At 47.1% G+C, this 21,489-nt stretch overlaps 2 protein-coding genes across 2 annotated transcripts in view; one reads left to right on the top strand and one right to left on the bottom strand.

Moving 5' to 3' along the window:
- Positions 1–21,489, top strand: part of vps33a (VPS33A core subunit of CORVET and HOPS complexes) — a 366,247-nt gene that overhangs the window by 185,511 nt on the left and 159,247 nt on the right.
- LOC132467846 (tetratricopeptide repeat protein 28-like) lies at positions 15,438–19,989 on the bottom strand. The gene is made up of 2 exons (XM_060065409.1): positions 19,362–19,989; positions 15,438–16,330 (listed from the first exon to the last, which is right to left on the bottom strand). Exons 1-2 carry the CDS (start codon positions 19,389–19,391, stop codon positions 15,965–15,967), a joined length of 396 nt encoding a protein of 131 aa, XP_059921392.1. The 5' UTR covers positions 19,392–19,989; the 3' UTR covers positions 15,438–15,964.

The raw sequence follows: 21,489 nt of genomic DNA, 5'->3' as shown, positions 1-21,489 counted from the left end.
AAGAGTAAGAAGAAAATATAGCCCTTCCACTGCCGGGAGTTAGGCAATCATTCAACGGGCATTAGAACCATACATCATAGGACTGTGGCAGTGATAAAACATGTCACATGCCGCATAAATAACGCTACATTCAGATGTGCAGATGGAGACAAACCTTGCCGCCCCAGCACCGTTAAACAGACAGCTTGTGGTATACGACCGCCGCACGGAGAATTATCGATGCAATCTCGGACCATGGTGCGCAACTGGGTAAAATTATTTGTCAATTATCACGTTGTCCAGCCCGAACGAAAAAATGAAATAACTGATACGATTATAATTCAGACGCTATCCCCATGAATGTATTTCTGCAGAAGCCGATGAAGAAGCCGAAAATGCTCCATCCATTGGGCCAGCCTCTTAAAGATACCAATCAGGCATTGTTAATGAAAAAGACTTTACTTTCTGCTGTGTTTTCTATCGTGTTGGTCTCTACGTTCTCAGCGGTCGGGGTCACCCTCCTTGTTTGACCACTGTCGGAGCATCAGGACCGTCGTTCGACGAGGTGGACCGGTGAGTGCCTCTTGTTTTCCGATCTGTCATCTAAACAAGTCATTTCCTCAGCGGTAACGGTGCAGCAATATGGCTTTCACGGTCCCCTCCCACACCCCCGCACACAACCCCACACCCCCATCCCCGATGCTGCTGATCCCCTGGCAGTAATGGCCGGCTCAGGTCCTCGGTGGACAGGGAGGATGCGGCGATACGACGTTCTGATCCGTGTGTGCAGCTCGCTGCTCTCTCCCCGGAGAGCTGTTGGCAATATGAAAAAGACCTTAAAAGATCAAAAGATTATCCCTCCCTCTCCCTCCCTATATATTATATATACATACAAATGCACACACAACCGCACACGCACACGTCGTCCCCTTTCATCTTTACCCTTATCACCATCTACGACCTGCGACCTTTGCGCTGAAGCAAAGCTCTTTATTAGTCTGCCCCGTCCAATAAACCCACTTTATAGAAGAGAATGAATCCCACGCTGGATCCCTCCTCAGATAAGGGCAGAGGTTGAGACAGCTGTGTCGGCTCATCACCAGAACACAGCCTCTACCAGGACACGGCATCTGGGTAACTAGGTAACAAGATAAATAGCGGAGAACCCAGAGACATATTCAATGTTGGTGTTTGACACATGAACAACTACCCCTCAGAGTAAGACAATTATTGGACCCGTCAATGTCTCTCGCTTACCTTCTCTCTCTCTTGCAGTCTCTCTCTCTCCGCCGAGCAAAGGAAAGATAAAAGGGTTTGGTGGCACACTAAATGTGACTGCGTTTGAAAGGGCTGCAAACATTTACCCGAATTGAGGAAAGGAAAATAAATGAATTTGAGAATCATAAACAGGGTAATGCCTTCTCCTTTCTATTGATAGCATTTCATCTTGTAAATAAAACGCTAAACAACTGTCAGCGACCACCAAAAATAGACCCATTAGGTTGCAACGAGCAATAGGATTAATTAAGCGTTGGTTAATGTATTCAGTCAATTAGGTACATAAAGATCAATCACGCCTGGGCTGAGTCACGGAACCCCCCCTCAAGCTGAAGACCCCATCCCGAGGTGTCAGGCGGAGGCAGATGAGGCGCTGGTCAGCCTGTGCGTGCTGCCCCCCCTCGGAGAACACAAACACCCTCAACTCCCTTAGATTCCTATTAAAACCCACAGACCCGGCCCTCACTGTGTCCCTACAGGTTTGCTCGAGCATCACTCATAACGCCCCCCCCCCCCCCCCCCCCCCCCCCCTGCACACTCGCGCGTTACTCAGGTCATAATGGACCCCCTCTGGATGAAATGGGGGCCAAATGGGGCGCCGTAGGGGCTGTAATGGAGCATGGATAAAGATGAGGAATGGCAGGCCACTCCAACAATGAGTTACTGGTGGTGTAGCCACTGTTCCCCTCCTCCACCTTTGACCTCCTCCTCCACCACCTCCTCCTCCACCTCCTCCACCTCCTCCGTCTCCTCCACCACCTCCTCCACCTCCTCCTACATCTCCTCCATCACCTCCACCTCCTCCATCACCTCCACCACCTCCATCTCCTCCACCACCTCCTCCATCTCTTTTCCACCACCTCCTCCACCTCCTCCTCCACCTCCTCCACCTCCACCTCCATCCCCTCCATCTCCTCCTCCACCATCTCCACCTCCGCGTCCTCCACCTCCCCCTCCACCACCTCCCCCTCCTACTCCTCCTCCACCTCCTCCCTTCGGGGTCTGCTAGCCTCCCCCTTGTTGGCTCATTCCAATTGGCGGGTGCGGCGTTCTTCGATTCAACGACGCGTTGCATTTCCCCTCATGACCATTTCGTGGCGGTGCCAAGCATAGCAGTGTAACGACGTGTTCATTAAAAAGCCAGTATTCAGTCTAATGTGACGGGAGGAAGAAAACTGTTGACGCCCCACGCCGGGGCGCTTTTATACCGTGTTTTATGTCGCCCGGTCCTAATTCCTTTGGCGATGCCAGCTTTAACGTATTTCCTACTCACTACTTCATGGGAGTAGCATGAAGCACCATCTCGAACGGTAGAGGAGAAGACCCTGTTTTATTACCGTGTGAAGCAGAGTAGAGGACAGTTATATTGTCTTTGAGTACCTCAAGGCTTTCCGGGAGCTGGGCTATTATTGGTGGACTGAAGGACAGAGAGAATGAAAGGGAGGGCTTCTGCCGGCACTACTCTAATGAAGCCCTGTAATGAATTCTTCTGTACGGCTGGCTTCGGCCTTGCGCTTCACACTGCATTTTCTGCTTGCTCACTCAAATGCACAGCTGGCTATACCACTAACAGCACTCAGGGGAGGCTGACGTCAATCGAGAGGAACAGCGCTTTAATGTACGGGGCTTCTGCGATGATAACAGCTGATTTTAATCAGCAACGCTGATCGCGAAGTGTATGCATGGCGAACAGCTCGGTGACTGGCGCTCGGTACCGCGGTACGCACAAGATACACAAGGCTCTGCTAGCTCGACATGCTAGGGGCTTCCTCGTCGAACACGTTGAGACAGCAGCAGGCGGCTCTGACCTCGGCCGACCTAGCTAATTATGTTCCTTCCCCTTTCAATCTGCCAAACATGTTTGTGTATTAGTGCGCTGTGTCACGGTCTCGATAGCTGTACGCTCTCCAAGGTCTCTCCATGGCCACAATGTCAGCCCCCCCTTTAATTGTGCTTCAGGACATGCATTTCAATGATTTAGATCATTCTAGATGATCTCGATCTAGATGGAATGATCTCTTCTGTTCAATTTGGTTCCTCCAGTGGTCAAATGACTGCCGCCAAATCGAACCCGCTCCACCCAAGTATTGGAGCATTTCAAAAACAAGCAGAAAAGAGATGCATCATTTTAATTATATTTAGTGTTTGCGGATATCTATAAACACAATAATACACGTTGAATATGTGATATTAGTATGGCACATGTTTTAACTTTTCTCTAATAGTTTTTCCCCTCATAATTAAAAACAGAGTCTACCCCGACAATGCAATAGTGTGAGAGTGCGTGCTCTTGTCCCCCGGGGCTGAACGTATGTGTGGAGCCATAAGCGATACTTGGAAGAATGGGAACGGTGGCACTGTAGCCGAGGCAAAAATGCAATTATGTGAAGTATGTTTGTGGTGTGGAGGCAAGACTGCATCATAAATAAACATGCAGGCTAAGGATAAATGTCTAATTTATTCTATTTGTTAGGCAGTAGAAGCTGTGTACATAATTAGAAACATTATGATCTGAGCGTTTATATTTTATTAAACTACTTCGCGCTCTCGTGACTGTACTGTAAACAAACTTTGGGGGGATTCTTGAAACGTGAACTTGAGATAGTGTGATGTGAGACGTAAGACATTTCAAAATCCGGTTCATCATCATTAGCTATTAATTTCCTAATTAGAATTCATAAGCATGAGAAACGACTCGCATGTACAGAAGTGCTATTCGGTGGGTTGACTGTACCATCTAGTGTAGTTCTCGCATGTTAAAGACCCCAAATCGAATTGATAATTAAATCATTGATTTAATTTTAAGATGAGAGAGGTAAGCAGAACATTTTCTGGACTATACACCCCAACAAACTACAGTAAGAAAGCATCCGAATTTGTATTTTGTTGACCACTTTTAGTGCAAGCTACTCTTGAAAACCCTATTAAACCAGGAGGTAGAAAATGGCTGAAGTATGAACAGTCAGGCAGAGCTAGTTCTTAAAATAACAAAGCTTGGCTGATACACTGCAGAAAGGAGGGCAGGGGTACCATTTCATCAGTGATATTGATGATGTAATAAGGAACAATACTACAGTTGTGAACAGCAAACTAGAACTGTATTTTGTAGGTATTAAGACTCAAAACTCAAATGATAGTATGCTAACTGTATATTTCTGGGTCATATCCTCACATAACATTGCATCAAAAAAGCATTAAAAACTGCCAACACGTTACCTTATTGCCCACATTGGAAGGACTCTGACCCTTGCTATTGAAGCAAGCCATTTCCTCGCTTTGTCGACAAGCGACAAATCTGATTTCCTGTTTTCACCCAGCTTAGAAATGAACTTCCCCGCACTCCACACACACACACCAGATGCCCTCTCACGGGGCCTTCTGAGACCCGAGTGGGAACGATATTTAAAATGGATTCCACGCTTCCATTGATTCACAGGACGGTATGTAGCCTAAATAATGTATAAGCAACCGCTGCAAGTAGCATACAAAGTTTGTATCTCTATTAAAAAAACAAAACATAATCATACATTTATTAAAATCCATCAACAAAAGCAGCACACAGCTAGTACATGCTAATTCAAGGGCACTTTAATCGCTCACGTCCCCGATGCTAGCTGTTAGCGCGCCTCCGTGTGATTCCACCAGGCCTCCCTGTGTAAGTTAATCCGTGTAAGTTGCGTGTAGTCGACAAACGCAACATGTTACATGCGTGCTGGGAGACCACCAGCGCGAGATAAGCGCTGGGGATTCAAAGGCAGGCCAGTATGAAGAGGGTCTTGAATAATAGATGCCACGACGCTCACCCGTTGCATTGTGTTGAGACTGGTGGAACCGCCTCTGGTCTCGCGTTTCAAAGAGACTGCGTGATACTGAGGAGTGTATTGTAGAAAGGGTTTGTGGAGGGAGCAGGCGAATTCAGAGCAGAATCACACAATGTCTGACTGTGTGACAGATTTTATTACTGTTTTCACTTGGCATCCCGTCCTGCCGTCCGCAGCGTCTTCCCTGTGTCGGTGTCACTCGTAAATTGTGAAATCGCAAACGTAAAATTCAATGGTGCTGAGTGATTTATGCAATATTAAACACGGGGGGCACGCTGATTCTGTGTGCCCGGATGTTTATAGTTTGTAGCAATATAAATATTTGTCCATGATATCAGAAATGTATTCATAGAATGAGGGCAATACGTGTGTTCCACCTATATGTTTGCATCCACATTTGCGATGCACCGCAACATGATAGACACATTTTAGCAGATGTATATAATGTATGTATTGGCATTAATTGTGTTCAATATACCTGATGTATTGTTGATACGTGTTGTTAATAATGTGTTGTTTCCATCTAAATGATAACATCCACAGCAGCCACAGTGGGTTTGTCTGTATACTACTCTGCTGCCTCCTCTTCATTTTTCCATTCCTACATTTAGCTGCATGATGTGCAGAATGGTGGCACTGAGCTCTCCAATGTTCTCCCCGGGCTATTAAACAGATATTAGATTTGTTTAGCGAGAACGCTGGCAGCCGCCCTCTTACCCCATCTGTATTTATTATTCTTATCAATATCTGCATTAGTGCACACAGACAGACTCCTCTGCAGGGGCACTTAACCCGCCTAGTCTCCCGCTCCGAGAGCGACTGTGTCCAGAAAACAAAATCCACCTTAATCACCGATCGTGACATCTGTGTGAGCCACGCCTTAGCGAGCCATTTTCCTTCCATAAACTTCTAATTGAAAAAAATAAAACGCGCCCCCTGGTCAAATAGGGGAGATGGTATCCTCCTTTCACCGTTGACAGTCGTCGGCATAAAGATACACCACCTGTGCTCCACGCTTTGCCAGCTCATACGTCTCCTTAGGCGCTTCCACTCTGCGGTTGCTGCTGCTGCTGTTGTTGTTTTCTGTGCGTTTCTCATCATCAGTGAAAATAAGAATTAAGAGGAGAGTATCCAGGGGTACACGCACCGGTGAAAGCACTTGAACAGCTAATTATAATAACCTGACACAAGTGAGTAATTCAGCTGCCTCAAAGCAAGCTGGGAGAGCAGGGATTGCTTAAGAGGAATGGATCAGGCTGGAGGCCATTACACACTGAGGTTGTTTAGACACAAAGTGGAGATTTGTCTTCCGGTTGGTTTTGATTTGAACACCGACGACGTACCCTGATCACCAGCGAGGCAAAGTACGAGATCGTCGCAAACACATGCACGCACACACCGAACACACACAAGTCAACAACAAATAACAGTTGCATTAGAAGAGGTTTTGTTGCAGACTTTTATCAACATACATTATTTATTGAGCAATCATTTCCCATTAATCATGGATGACAAGCCAGTTAACTGGGTAATTGCGGAGAAATTGTAACCAAACAGCTCTCGCTTAAAGGCGCAAAAGTAGGTCATACTTTAACTAAAGCCTGGTAACGTTCATGTTCTGGTTCCGCATGGACAACATCGACGAATAGGATGTTCTCTCACTGTTGATACATCCATTTAACGCTTCCGAAAGAAAGATTTCTCATGATTAAAATTAAATATGTTTAATTTCACATCATTAATGACCACAGGGGTTTTACACTGGTACGTTCTAATCTGGATTATGGGTCATTTCTATTTCCAGTAATGAGGACATGTTCTCTTCAGCCCCCCCCCCCCCCCCCCACAAACCAATACTCTTACCTTCCGGTCATAATGTGGACAACACATCCACGTTTTATCGGTCTCACTGGATGAACATCATATTTATATTTCAAACACACGGGCAGAGACAGGGACAATGAATAAAACACAAAAAATCAGACTAATGAGCAATGCCCTTCAATCGCTATTCTCTCCCCTTAGAAGACGGCAAAGCCACCGGATATAAAACGTGTGTCACGCACACTCCTATCCATTAGCTTCTCCTACAGAAGCAGGGCAAAGGATTCCTTCTGTAAACCAGGTTACACCACAGATAGGTGGTGTACGAAACAGACCACAGATAGGAGGTGTACGAAACAGACCAGACATAGGAGGTGTACGAAACAGACCCGTTATACGAAACAGACCACAGATAGGAGGTGTACGAAACAGACCACAGATAGGAGGTGTACGAAACAGACCACAGATAGGAGGTGTACGAAACAGACCACAGATAGGAGGTGTACGAAACAGACCACAGATAGGAGGTGTACGAAACAGACCACAGAAAGGAGGTGTACGAAACAGACCACAGAGCAGTCGTCTTCACAGCGAGCCCAGGTCACGTTGTACACTTCCCCAAAGAGGAGTTGAGGGGGAGGTGGGGGAGGTGGGGGAGGTGGGGAAGGTGGGGGAGGTGGGGATGGGTGTCAGAGGTAACAATAGAGCTGAGAATCCCCGCCTCAGCAGAATTTGAGAGCCCATGTATTCAATACGTCGGCTGGATCCATAGTTATGAGTTTAGCACAGATCCCGTGTGCTGGCACTGAGCCGAAGACGCCGATGACTTCGGGAAAGCCGAGGAAGAGGGGGAAGAGAGCGTTGCAGCGAGCACCACGGGTTTAGAGGTAGAGAATCAGGATCAGGAAGTTAATCACCGCTGAAAACCTTGGTCAGCCCCGCGGTCCGCCTTGGCGCGCGGGGTATGCAGGGTATGCTAATGGACTCCTTGCAGTACTGCACTCTATCCTGTGTTTTCCCAGTGGGAGCACTTCCTCCCTGCAGCAGAAAAAGGGGGCTGTGCTAATTCTGGAGACATCCAGGTCTGGGGGCCTCAAATCTGGCCGAGATCCCTGGTGGGAGGGGCCAAGGAAGACTTAAGCTGACAGCAAGATGAACCCCTGGAAGACAAAAGAGGCATCCGGGAAGCTGGCTGTTTGTTGCACACAGGAGCAGGGTCTGTTTTCCTAGCTTCCACCTGCTTGTACCACTGATCCACTATCACCACTATCACCGCTGTGACGCTACGTGCATGCTAATGCGCTTGATTTCTTTCGGCTTTTTGACATTTCTGGCCATTTAATAGCAACCGAGAAAGCTATTAAGCCCATAATCAATTGATTGATTGTCCCGGGGGAAAGCGCATTCTAAGTATGTAGACGTCCTATAATCTGATTGAAAGTTTCTTGTTTTGAGAACTCTCCCAGGGTCGTAAGGGGGGCTTTATGTCTCCCACCGCGCAAGATCTATAGACTTTGAATTATTTTCCAATTTGCTGACCTGCAGAAGAAACAAGGAGCCATGAACTGCAGGCACACATGTGCAAATTCCAGTACACATACATATGTAACCCGCAGTGGTGTACCACAACACACTAGCACCTCCTGGAAAACACGTGTGGATGGAGACACATGCACGGACACAAACACACACACACACGCACGGACGCGTGCACTGCACACACACAGCTATTGGACAGGTAGACCATTTGTGACTGCGATCGCAAATACATCAAAACAAATGACATCAGCTGACATCAAAGCCCTCCTATTTGATAGTTAAGCCATGGCACAGCCCTTCATTGTGGCCCCATCTCTGTGTGATTTGGCAGTTCACGCAATCGCTTCTCAAACGGCTGCAGCCCTAAGTCTCGTGGATGAAGAGAAAACCAGGTGGTGAATGGGAGAGGGGTGAGGCGCACGTAGCCTGATTTGAGATATTTTGAGATTGAAAAACCATGAGGTGAAGGGATGGTTTTAAACTGTGATGACAGCAGGTTGAGGTGTGTGCGTGTGTGGGTTTGTGGGTGTGTGTTCAGTCTTGAGGTATGTGCCTGCTGTAGCTATATTACCGCCTGCCACATGTTCCTCACTGCGATTTTAATCGAGTGCAAACGAGAGCATCAAGCAAGTACCTCTCAGGGTATTGATTATCATCAGGCCCCGACGTCAGTTCGCTACACAACAAACAAACACCTTCCAAAAAATCCTTGCCCTTGTATCCTAGCGTGGCGATACGGCTTTATGCATTACACAGCTTTACATCAGTTGGTGCCTACTGCCTATAAGCGCAGAGCTAGAACTGACTTTACTACACCACAGAAGAGGGAGTGCTTGGGGTCAGACTACCAGGTACCGCTGACAACACATAGATCAGCTTCCTTCACGTTCTTGACCAACCGGTAAAAGAGGTGCTGCTGAAATCAAAACGGCAGACTCGCGTGCGTGCGGTCAGTTTCCCCCCCCCCCCCCCCCCCCCCCTGCCAACCCTCCTGCACCCCAAACAACCTCACTTTAATACCATGGCCCCCATGAAAATGTGCAGAACCCGCCTACCCTCAAAGGCTCTCGGAGGAGCGACGGCAAGGAGCTCAATTACTCCCACTCATTCCTGCACATTTTCCAGACAAATAATTTCAGGTTTGTGCCCGCTAGCGCCAAACTCTCCGTCCGTCCCGCTCTCGCTGGCCTATAATTACACGCCATTCATTTGATTTGTTCATTAGTTCAAGCCTAGGTTGGACGGAGGCAAGCGGAACCCTCTTATTAGTGGTTCCTGACTGTGCGCTCCCTGCTCAAAGGAGGGAGGGAGACGGAAAACTGGGAATTAGGGGCTGCAAGGGGAGCCGGGGTCTGGGAGCACGGGCACAGGGCCACACCAAAGGACGGGGGTCATGTTTTTGTGGGAGAAGCTGATATAAAATGATGGATTCATGTTGTGGTGTGCGGCAGTTGTGCTGCGAGTGATGGCACCGAGCAATTGAAATGCAATTAGCACGACGTGTGTTAATAGATGTAGTTTTAGCTCTTTGGTTTGTATTCACTTTCATGTTTAAAAATAGAACAAAATAGAAATATTAGTATCCATTTCAGTCAATTGAATCATTCTATAGTGGGATTGCATGAAAGCTATACAAGACCACCAAAATGTATTTGTCAAATAGTCAGCTAAATGTTTAATGGCTGACGGCTGTACACTGGTGACAATGAAAGATGAATGTATAAAATGTATGTGTTGACTTTTTGCATATATTTATATTCCATGGGGAAATTAACATAATGTTACTTCATCACAACCTAGAAGTAACATATGTTGGTATTTAGTTGTATGGGTATACATGATGCATACGTTAAACAGCGGGACAGGCATGTATCTTGTTCTAGGATACGGTGAGCCTCTCTGGTGAGTCCGCCTCTCACCCCAGGAGGTCTATCCATAAATCTAACACTAATTTCAATATTCTATTCAGGAAGATGGGCACAGTTCATCTGCATGCATTGCTTGCTATATACATTGAACCAAGATCAGGAGAGAGCTACTTCGAGTTCATGAAACCCGAGCACTCACTGCAGCCTAAGAACGTTGCAGAGAATACTCTCGAGAAAAACCATACAATCTGCATCAACAACAGCAGCAGGAGACCTACTGCATAGATAAGCTCGCCCAGTTGCGGTCTTTTTCTGGGCTACCTCCCCGAGTTCCTTGTTTGTGTTTTGTGCCTGCGGTGTGTCAAAGGGAAAGAACAGGTCACCCCTTTGTGTGAGATAAATATTGCAGCTGGGTAGAGTGAAAGCAACCAAGGGAAGCGCAAAGAGCTATTACAGGTTGAACAGACAACAGCGACGGCTGGGCATTACACAATGATGGTTGTCTTCGGCAAGAAAAGCAGATTGTAGCAGAGGCTTCCAGCTTCTTCTCCTTCTCCCTCTCCTTCTTCCCCTTCCTTCTCCTTCTTCTTCTTCTCCCTTTTCTTCTTTTCCTTCTCATCCTTCTCCTTCTCCTTTTTCTTCTTTTACTACTTCTTTTACTACTTCTCCTTCTCCTTCTTCTTCTCCTTCTTCTTCTTCTTCTTCTTCTTCTGTGTGCACGGTGGCGGCGGCCCACCGGGTCCTCATCGTCGTGGACGGGCGAGGATCTGAGCGGTCACACCTCTTCGGACCCGCTTACCCCGAACGCTTGGACAAAATATCAATACGCCGATATATCGTTACCCTTCTTCCTGCGATACGAGAATCGATCCACTGATGCCAAATATCAATACGATTTTTAGCAACTGAAAAACTAAGTTTGGTCCATGAATAAAGAACGAAATCCAGCACTTTACCTTTTCACGGTCCATTTGTATTCATTGTTAGAGATATATCGTGATGCATTGTCATAGGATTGTCTAACAATATATAGATTATCACAGAGTCGCTGTATCGCGATACTATCGGTATCGTGGGCCAGGTATCGCGTATTGTGTAGTATCGTGAGGTACCCCCTGTGATTCCCACCCCTACGCCGACCCCCCCCCCCCCCTCTGGGATATGCACCAATGACGGACGTCTCCCCATAGAGTCAACAGCGATGGGAACCGACGGCGGGCTCATGTTGATCGACACCGCTTGACGGATCGGCATTTGGGGGTGTCACGCTTTTGCAGACTGAATACCCCCTGATAAGCGCCATCATGGACCATAATGGCTTGGAATGCAAATGATAGGGACGGATTCCCTGATGAGGTGGCGTCAGTCAGCCCGAAGCTTCCCTGAGAGATCCGCTGTCACCGGCAGCGGCCCGCGAGTGCGTGCGATGACAGACTGGGCTGCTGTTTGTGTCGCGTGTCACCGGAGCAGGGGGTGCGGCGGCGGCAGCAGATGGAGCCAGAGGGAGCGTAGAGGCAGAGAGACTCCCAGGACTGTCACCCCGACACTGCTTAGGATCACTCACAACTTGCCGCAAAGAACAAAAGGCGGACCGAAATACCAGATCTTCTCCTATCCGTCTATTTAACCAAACGGGGGCCCCACAAAGACACGACCAGCCAGGGATTGTAAGATCAGCGTCCCTCCTCACACCAAAGCAGACGAAAGACGAGCCTGTCCGAGCAGATATTGAGAGGTTGGCGGCACATCACAGATTTCCTTTTTCCACGTCAGCGAAATGCAAATACACGCATTTAAGCGAGTGTTCCCCGTCTCGCGAGTGACACCCTATTTTGTTCCCATTTAATCTTTTTTCGACGCGTTCGGCGGGAGAGTGGATGAGTGAGGTAGGACGGGCCCTAAAGCTGTCTCGGGTCATTAAAACCACACGCTCTCCCCCGCTCGCTCTTCTTTCAGGGAAAAGAGCACGCTCTGGCACTTACAGCAGCAGGGGAGTAGTCTGACAGGTTGGACAGGGGTTCCTCTCTCGGAGAGCGCTGGCGGCGGACCCTCCAGAAGGTAGGCGCCTGGCAGTGCGTTGCCGCGCCGGCTGTCACGGCTTGACGGACCTATCCAGAGGTGTGTTCTGAGGAGGGGGGGGGGGGGGGGGGCGGGGCGGGGGGGGGGGGTGCATGATGGATGATGAATATGTACTCACGGTGGAACTAAATGCCAGCTCACTCCTGTGATTTAATCCGTTGTCCCTTCATCAAACATTGGGCTGAGCGGGCTGGCAGCCATTTCCGACTGTGCAAACCTAAGCCCTCTCCCTCCCTCTTCTCAGGGCCATCGCCGGGAGGGGTGTGGCTGCGCTGCCGTGGCGACTGGTCACAGAGTAGCACAGGCGGACCTCTTAAAGTCACGCCACCCTGCCACTCGTTTGCCTATAGGCTCAAGCAAAGCTTGAATTAGGCTAAAACAAAGCTGGGAAGGATCCCTCATTCAAACAAAACAAGCCATGTCAGATCAGTACATTGCACTCTAATGAACAGATAGATTATAGAATCGCAGGCCGTGATTAGAAGAGCCTGCTAGATTGGAGATAGTTTCACTTCAAGCAGACTGTTCATCAATGCGACAACGGGTATATTTTCCGTCAAATATAGTAATTACGCTGCGTGAATGTGCCGTGTTGACCTTGGGTTTTCCCTTCCGATTCATCAAGTAGAAAAAGCTTATTTCCACCAAAGCTTCAATGATGACTCCATTGATGTACTGCGCGGCGCATGGCTACATTTCTATATTAGCCAATAAAGTCAGGCACAATGAGCTTCCCCAAGGCACTTGTCTACATACAGAATGTGAAAAACTACCGCTTGAAAAATAATTGCTTGCCTGACTGTTCGATTTGAATAGACAGAACGCCGCCCTATGCTCTCTGAGTGAGCGGCCTGTTTATCAACACTGCCCCCTGGTGGCGACTCCTTATAAATGGATGTGGTGATGTGCATTCAGTTTTGTACTGCACAATCATTCTTTCATATACATATGTATGCTACTTGTATTATCCATTTGCTGGTGGCATATTATTTATGAATAGTTACTAGTTAGAAGAATTACTTGATTGATCATAGGCTTGAGTAGAGGTTGTTATTTCAGCAGGTAAAGCATACATATGATAGCTCAAAGCCTTATGATCTGGCTTGACACCTGAGCCATCTGAAACCTTCGGCAATGCAGGTCATTAAAACTAATCGTCGCAGCGATGTGAGATTAATTTGATTAGATCATGAAAGCACTACGCGTGTAATCAAGGATCAGAAAGGCACCAACAGCAATATTGTCCTTTCATATTGCTTCAATGTTACCCTGACAAATGAGGAAATATTATATAAATATTGCCTTTGTGATTCAGAAGGACTTTGATCTCTCGTGACTCAACGAAATTACACTTTTCAGAGCGCGCGGGTGAAACCTACCTGTGATATCCCCGGGATTGGACGCACGACCGCAGATCAAAGAGAGAGGTGGCCTTTGATCCGTCACCGGCGACAAAGGCACGATCACCATCCGTCTTACTCAATCTAATTATTATCAATCTCTCGCTGCTTATCAGAGCTATCTTTCTCTCTCTCTCGTTGCTTAATCATGCAATCAATGGGGCTCCGCGTCAGAGAGGAATGAGTCTTCCAGTGACCTGTGAGGTTGACTAATGTGAAATCTATGGTAGGTTAGTCCTCATGGCCCGACACCACGCCACAGAATACCGCTATCTATGCCATCAATCAGGGGCCACCGTTACGGCATTACCAACAGACACTCTGAGAGTGGATTTGGATTATACCTTGAAGTGCTTGAGACCTGAATGAAGAATCCTGAAAAATCAATGCCTATGGCGCGGAAGGAATTAACACTGAATAAAAAAAAATTGCAATGGGGATTTATTATTTCCTTAGTGGGTATTTTAAGAAAAAATCGATCGATGGGCTGTGATCAACGTCAACATTTTTAACTAATGTGTTATCCTATGACAATTAAACTAATATTATCATATGGTTGCGTTTTTTTGGACACAGGTTTTCAGTATCAAAGTAAAGACAACCCCATAACCCTAACCATAACCCTAAGGATAAACCATAACTCTAACCCTAACCCGAACGATAAACCCTAACCCTAACCCAAACGATAAACCCTAAACCTAACCCAAAGGATAAACCATAACTCTAACCGTAACCCTAACGATAAACCCTAACCCAAACGATAAACCCTAACCCTAACCCAAACGATAAACCATAACCCTAACCCAAATTATAAACCCTAACCCTAACGATAACCCTAACCCTATCGATAACCCTAACCCTAACCCTAACCCTAACGATAAACCTTAACCCTAACACTAACGCCTCACCTAAGCTGCGTGGATTACGCAGTTTGCCCATTGCATCCGTCCGTCATCGGACGACGGAAGGCGTGCCTGACGGATGGGGGAGTGGTATTTGCAGACGGAGCCGCGATCTGATTGGCTGGCGGATCCGTTGCAGCCTGAAAAGTTAACATTTTCTCAACTTCTGAACGCAAGAGACGGAGCCGACGGAACGGACGGACCCACAATGCATTTCGGGATCGCCCCATACAAAGTCAATGAGGTCCGTCAACGGAAAGATGCAGTGGGCAAAGGGTGTTACGTCTCGTGCCCACTGCATTCGTCCGTTGACTGATCCCCATTGACTTTGAATGGGGACGGACGCGCAATGCATTGTGGATCCGTGCGCTCCGTCAAAAAGTTGAACATTTTTCAACTTTTTCGGCAGCGACGGATCAGTCATCCAATCAGAACGCGTATGCAAATTTAAGCACTGTGACACTACTCGGGCTCTGACAACCCTGGAAAGCTCCCCCATCCGTCAGCCACGCCTTCTGACGTCCTTTGACTGACGGTGCAGTGGGCACGAGGCATAACCCTAACCCAGTTACCAGAGGAGCCCAATGTTAATCATGTGGTAAAGGAACCGGCCAAGCCTGGTATTGCAGCTGTTTAAGCAGGCTGTAGACGGGTCCCTCAATTCAAGGGGCCCAGAAGTAGATATCTCCAAGAAATGTCAAGAAATGTCTGGATATCAATAAAAGGCTAATAATTACCTTTATACCATGTACTAATAAAATGTACATTTTCTCTTTTCAAAACGCCACCTCAAGCATTTTATTAGCCGTTATAATTATCATTTTTTTGCAGGAGAAGGAGGGGTGGGCAGCTGAAAGGAGTCGAAGTGAAACAATTGTTGGTTCGGCCCGGCATCCGAGAGGGGTCAGTGCACGGCTCCGTTAACTTCTCGTGTCCGAGGTTTTTCCTTTTACTTAACATGATGGTTGATGGTATTTAGGCACTGTGAGGACTTTTTATCACTTAAAGTCGCCGAGGGATGTGTAGACAGACCTCTCGCTTATGATGCTACAATGCTAACAATGCTAGACAACGACAATATTTTTGCACCCGGCGCGTCGGGCACTACTAGGCCGTTGCTGGCTCCCCTGATGCAGAAGCTAATCTCTCCTTAACGTTGCCCTGCGCCAATGAGCAGTTTTCATAGGAATGAATGGGCCCCATTTCTTAATCCGCTGTCCTTTCTTCAATAGGTCCATGGTCCTACCCTTAAGGCTGCCGTTGCTGCTAGCTTATTATGCGCCGCTGCCATGCACTCCGTGGTAACACGGGTGGGGTTCCCCTCTTACCTTGGGCCACTTGGGGTTCAGCAGGCAGGCCTTCTCGGCGTCCTCCAGGGCGGCGTGGTGCTGGCCCAGCTTCAGCAGGGCGGCCGAGCGGTTGCTGTACAGGATGCAGTTCTGCGGGTCCGCCAGCAGGGCCTCGCCGTACAGCCCCACGGCGGCCTGGAAGTCGCCGCGCTGACACGCCTCGTTGCTCCGCTGCACCTTCTCCATGAACCCGGCTTTGCTGAGCCCACGTGCGCCACCCTCGCTCCCTGCCGCGGCCCGGGCGGTACGGGCGAACCGCCCTGAAGTCCGGGAGCCTCCCAAGATCGAGAGCTGCGGGGTTTGGGGCGGACAAGGGTTTTGGTGGTGAGTGCACTGGGCTCAAAAGCATGACTGGTGGGTGGGAGGAGAGCGGGAATCTCCCTGAGGAGAACTCATCCTGGAGGTGTGCCCCATGCGGGTGCTTAAAGACCCCCCCAACAGCTCCCATCAAGCGGTTCAGCGGCAGACTGAACCGCTACAGAGTAGACCCCGGAAAGCTACAAAGCTAGCGCAAGACCATCTACCCACGTTAATGCTAAACAGTTCATCGGTGCGTGTTTTGTGGGATGAAATTGGAAGTAGAGATGTTCCAACACCATTTTTATTCTAGGTATCGGCCAATACAGCATCTAGCATATTAACTATTAATAGCACTTGTTCTGATTGAAGGGTTCTCTTGAGGCAATTTATAGTTGCTTCAAAAACTGTCGACAAATTGTTTTTTCAGAACAAAATCATCTTCGTTTATAATCTATGATTATAATTATACATTTGTATTCTTGCAGTTAGGCGTCCATGCATCCATGTTTTTCCGACTTGCTTTTACCGGCAGTCTAATGGAGAGGGTCCTTATGTGTCTTATGACCTGGACGGCACCCAGGCTAGGGCCGGCCAGCGCTGCATAATCTGCACAAGGAAGATAAGGAGGTAGTCCCTGTTCACCGGGGCCAGCAGGAGTGTTGGCTGGCTGTGGTGGACCAGGACTCTATCAGGATCCTGTTTCAGTTGAGTCGATGCTAATAAAACATGGCCGATCATCGAATATGAATATATGAATGACTTTCCATAAAGTGACGGCGGGAACCCGTAATTGTTTGTCTGTGTTTATGTGTATTGTTTTCTAGTTGCTAACTAGAAGATAAATAACTCCTAGTATCCGTTCGGTACCGACGTGTTTCGGAATCATTTTGAGAAAACTGTTACATATGAGCCATGGAGTTGTAAACAATAGAGAGGACTGTGCCTTTGGCAATGAAATAACCACCCATCACTTTAACAGCTTGCCAATATGGCTTGTAGAATATAGCCTTTTCCATAATTCAGCAGATCTGCAGCAAGAAATCTTCTTGACGAAAAGTCTGCTTTCTCTGGTCTGCACGCTATACGGCCCGAAGCTATGTCAGTTTAATTAAATTATATTGGTTTTACACTCACTATCATTTTAGCTCTTCTCTGTTGTTGTTTATAAATCAGTCTATCGTTCTACTTTATGTGACATCACATCATACTGCAGGCAGGGTTGACTATTTGAACATGATGATTATATGTTTGCCTTGCCGTTATTTGACCTAGAGTTCAATCTAAACAAACCTCTGAGGCACTATTCATCATATATAACTGCACATAGCGTAATGCAATTATGAAAGTGTAATGGTTTCAAACTACTTTAACAATTGTATTGTTAAAGAGGTCTACTAGCATAGCCTTTTTCTTCTTCTTTTGTACCGAGGTCTGGATGCTATACCAACCTGGGCTTCTTACCAAAAGCTAAATCATCCAACAATGGACTCATAAAAAGCTGCAACACTTTGTCCACCCGACATCAAACCAGACCCAGAGTCTGTTTAGAAGACGTGTGTTCTTCACTTTGAGAAAATAGTACACCAAATGTGTTTCAGGTTGGTTGGTCTGGCTTCTTTAAATCAGTAGAAGACGCTTCCCAGATGAGAAAACAGTCAGACTGCAGCCTTCATGGGAAAGCACAACTAGCCAATAGCTAGAGTTGCTTTCTTCACGTATTCATTTACATGCACACTCTTTTAGAAAGAGCTTTTCTACCTAATCCTCTGAAGAGGAATGTATTACTGAGTAACAACAAGTCACACAGAATAGTGCTGGACTGTGTGTTCGAAGGAGGCGAGCCTCCATAATTCCTCCTGGTCCACACCGCTCCTCCTCAGAGGGAGTTCTGGGATAGGGCAGGCCGGGTAATTACTTCCAGAGGTCCAGAGCACACACAAAACAGACGGCTGGCCGGTGTCGTCGCTAGTGGATTCAACCTGAAGCTATGTGAGGGTAGCCACCGTTTGGGAGCAGCTATGTAAGGACTTAAAGACCAATGAGCGTTGAGAGTGCAGCTAGGGTCTGAAATGACCCTTCACTCTGGTTAAATAAAGTATCCAGATGTCAAAGCAAAAGCCTTGCATCTGAAGCAAGACTCTTTTATTAAAAATGTGATGTGTGGTTCAATGTAGGGGCTAGTAGAGAGCTACTAGGGGCTGTCTGTTTGGGCACTGGGCAGCAAGGGTGGAGAAATATTGAGGTAATAAAAGAACACAGCAATGGGAGTCCAAGTGTGGACCAATGAAGTGCCCCATATCAACCCAATCAATGGAGAGAGAGAGAGAGAGAGAGAGAGAGAGAGAGAGAGAGAGAGAGAGAGAGAGAGAGAGAGAGAGAGAGAGAGAGAGAGAGAGAGAGAGAGAGTGTGTGTGGGGGGGGGGGGGGGGGGGAGAGTGCAGTGAGACAGACAGACAGACAGACAGACAGACAGACAGACAGACAGACAGACAGACAGACAGACAGACAGACAGACAGACAGACAGACAGACAGAGAGAGAGAGAGAGAGAGAGAGAGAGAGAGAGAGAGAGACACACACACACACACACACACACAGATATTTTCGCACACTCACAATGCTGTAACTCTATTCTGGACAGATATATTGGTTTGCAGCGTTCATTTTTAAGATCAATCCCATGCAGCTGCTGCTGCTGCACATTATTGCTAACGGTTTCAGCCGCTCCAACCACCATGCTATACTGACGTGAATATCTCGCATATACAAGCCTGAATAATTGGTTCATTCGGATCACATCTCCTATGCTGTCTCACAAACATATCCTACTTTATTAGACTGGTTTGCTGCCAATCATGGGCATGGCTGGAAAAGCAATAGAGGGCTTTTATGTTTGCGCAGGATTGCCATTTGGCATTTCCTGTCCAGTAAATGGAACGTAGGCAATATACAGTGAGGGTAAGAAAGAAATGATCAACCCTACTGTATATCGGTGCTAAAATGTGTTTTGACAGTGGGGTTACCTTTTCTCTGAGTGTCGCTTGCTTCTCCATCCTGTGTGAAAGCTGTGGCTTGAGCAGCGGGTCGCTCTCATCCCTTCAAAGTTTGTCGAGGATCAGAAACTGTCCATGAAGGACTCGTTACATCTCCAAACGAGGCCAATTCCTCCCACGGCTGCACGTTGAGCTCTGCGCTGCGACGAACGACAGAAAAAAAATCCCGGATTGCGGTTGTCTAGAGTTTAGAAGAAACTTTCTCCTCCAGGAAAGTGCGCCATGTTGTCAAAGCTTTTCCTTTTTTTCCTGCAGCCATAGTGGATCTGTGCAGGATCTAGCAGCTCTGAGGCGCAGGGGGCGGCGGGCTCGGACCTATCGTCATGCAATGCAACATTTTAAATGTAGTCAAATAATTTCAATAGAGTAATAAGAAACAAAGTGGCCTCTTTTTGTAGGGAAATGTGATCTTTGCTTTGAGCGAAGCCAGTAACCCATCATGCGTGGGTTTGGTCTCCCGGGAGAATTTCTCTGTTCTAACCTACTTCTAAACCTACAAGCTGAGGTTGGTAGAGTATCTATAGACTCACAACTGGAGTCGGACGGACTACAGGACGACTCAAATACATGGCAGCATCAGACATTACTGCTCGTTGGAGATGTGACGGACTGACGTGGATCATTCAGCCCCATTTGATGGAGGCTACTTCAGCAGTGGCCACTAGGGAACACTGTGCGATCATTCTTGCTGGATATTTCCATGGGAGATTTCCCCATCTCAGTCAAGTCGACACAGGCATGCAGCCTCCAACGGAACGCATTGTAATGATATCATAATACGTGTAATTCCCATTCATTTAATAATTGAAAGGTCAAAAAGGCCTACATATGTTGAATAGCTTATAAATATGTATGATATTGTGTGTGTGTGTGTGTGTGTGTGTGTGTGTGTGTGTGTGTGTGTGTGTGTGTGTGTGTGTGTGTGCGTGCGTGCGTGCGTGCGTGCGTGCGTGCGTGCGTGCGTGCGTGTGCATATAATTATGCCATTACTTAAAGTTGTGGCATAATTATTAAAAATGCCCCAACCATCATGCTATTAACTATACTAGGTATAAGCAATTGTTGCCATATTTTACAAACACAGCCCTCACATACAGGTTAATGAAAGGCAGTTGAATTATTTGTCGAAATGATCTGAAATGGAGCGAGAACTTACATTGATAAATAATAAAGCATGTAAAGTCATTATATTAGTAATCTATGTCAGGATATGCATGCAATATCGTCCAGGCAGTATTGCATGGTACATCTTGCCTCAAGACACACTGGTTGGCATCCACTGTTCGAGTGAATTGCACGTCTACTATTATTTGAATGCATTAAAGGACCTATTTTTTTTTATCAATTGTTTCCCCCAGCATACACATGAACTTATAATTGATAGCGTTATCTGTGTTAAAGGTACAGTAGGCCTATATGTTACATCGAGCCCTAGACTTTTAAATTGGTACTGCAGTCCGCTCGCAATAAAGAGCCACAGCCAAAGCATACTACTCTGACTCCGTAATCTGTAATCCGTCTCCGTAACTACGGAGACCCCTCGAGCCTTCGAAATTCTCCTTCGGGATGTCGGATACGCAATGCAATTCGCCGCCCGATCGATCAATCTTATATGCTGACTACTGACCATGTCAATAGTATTGTAAATAAACTTCCAAAGCTTTTCAAATCTTATTTGGTGTTACATTGGTCCTTAAGTAAATAAGGTACGAAGTAAATAAGGTGCAAAATCACCGAAAGAGTGATTTCGGAAATGATGTTAGAGGACCAATCACAGCCCTTGCCGTCTCCGTCCATCTCCGTTCAACCCGGTATCACGCGATTGCGTGCTCCTGCGCACGAACGTTAATCTATTGAAGCGTGTTCCAGAGCACGATAGTCCGACTTTTTGCGCGTTACACAGAACGAAATGTAAACCAATGCATTCTGAATGGGAGTGTTCTAAGACAATTAACTAAACGGTACGAGAGAGAGAGAAAGAGAGAGAGGGAGGGACAGAGAGAGAAAGAGAGAGAGCGAGAGAGGCTTCAGAAAGGGTGTGCGCAGATAGTACAGTGCACCCTAGTTATGTTTATGCCAAAACCACAAATGCTATATG

The sequence above is a fragment of the Gadus macrocephalus genome, chromosome 11, assembly GCF_031168955.1.
Source record: "Gadus macrocephalus chromosome 11, ASM3116895v1".
NCBI classification, from domain to species: Eukaryota; Metazoa; Chordata; class Actinopteri; order Gadiformes; family Gadidae; genus Gadus; species Gadus macrocephalus.
Note: the sequence above shows the minus strand (reverse complement) of the source record. Positions and strands in the feature narration are given on the sequence as shown.

Excerpts from the sequence above, each read along its gene's own strand:
- LOC132467846 (XM_060065409.1), bottom strand. The coding sequence starts at position 19,391 with ATGGAGAAGCAAGCGACACTCAGAGAAAAG. Across the intron at positions 16,331-19,361 it reads AAGCGACACTCAGAGAAAAG|CTCTCGATCTTGGGAGGCTC; the intron begins GTAACCCCACTG and ends CAAACCCCGCAG.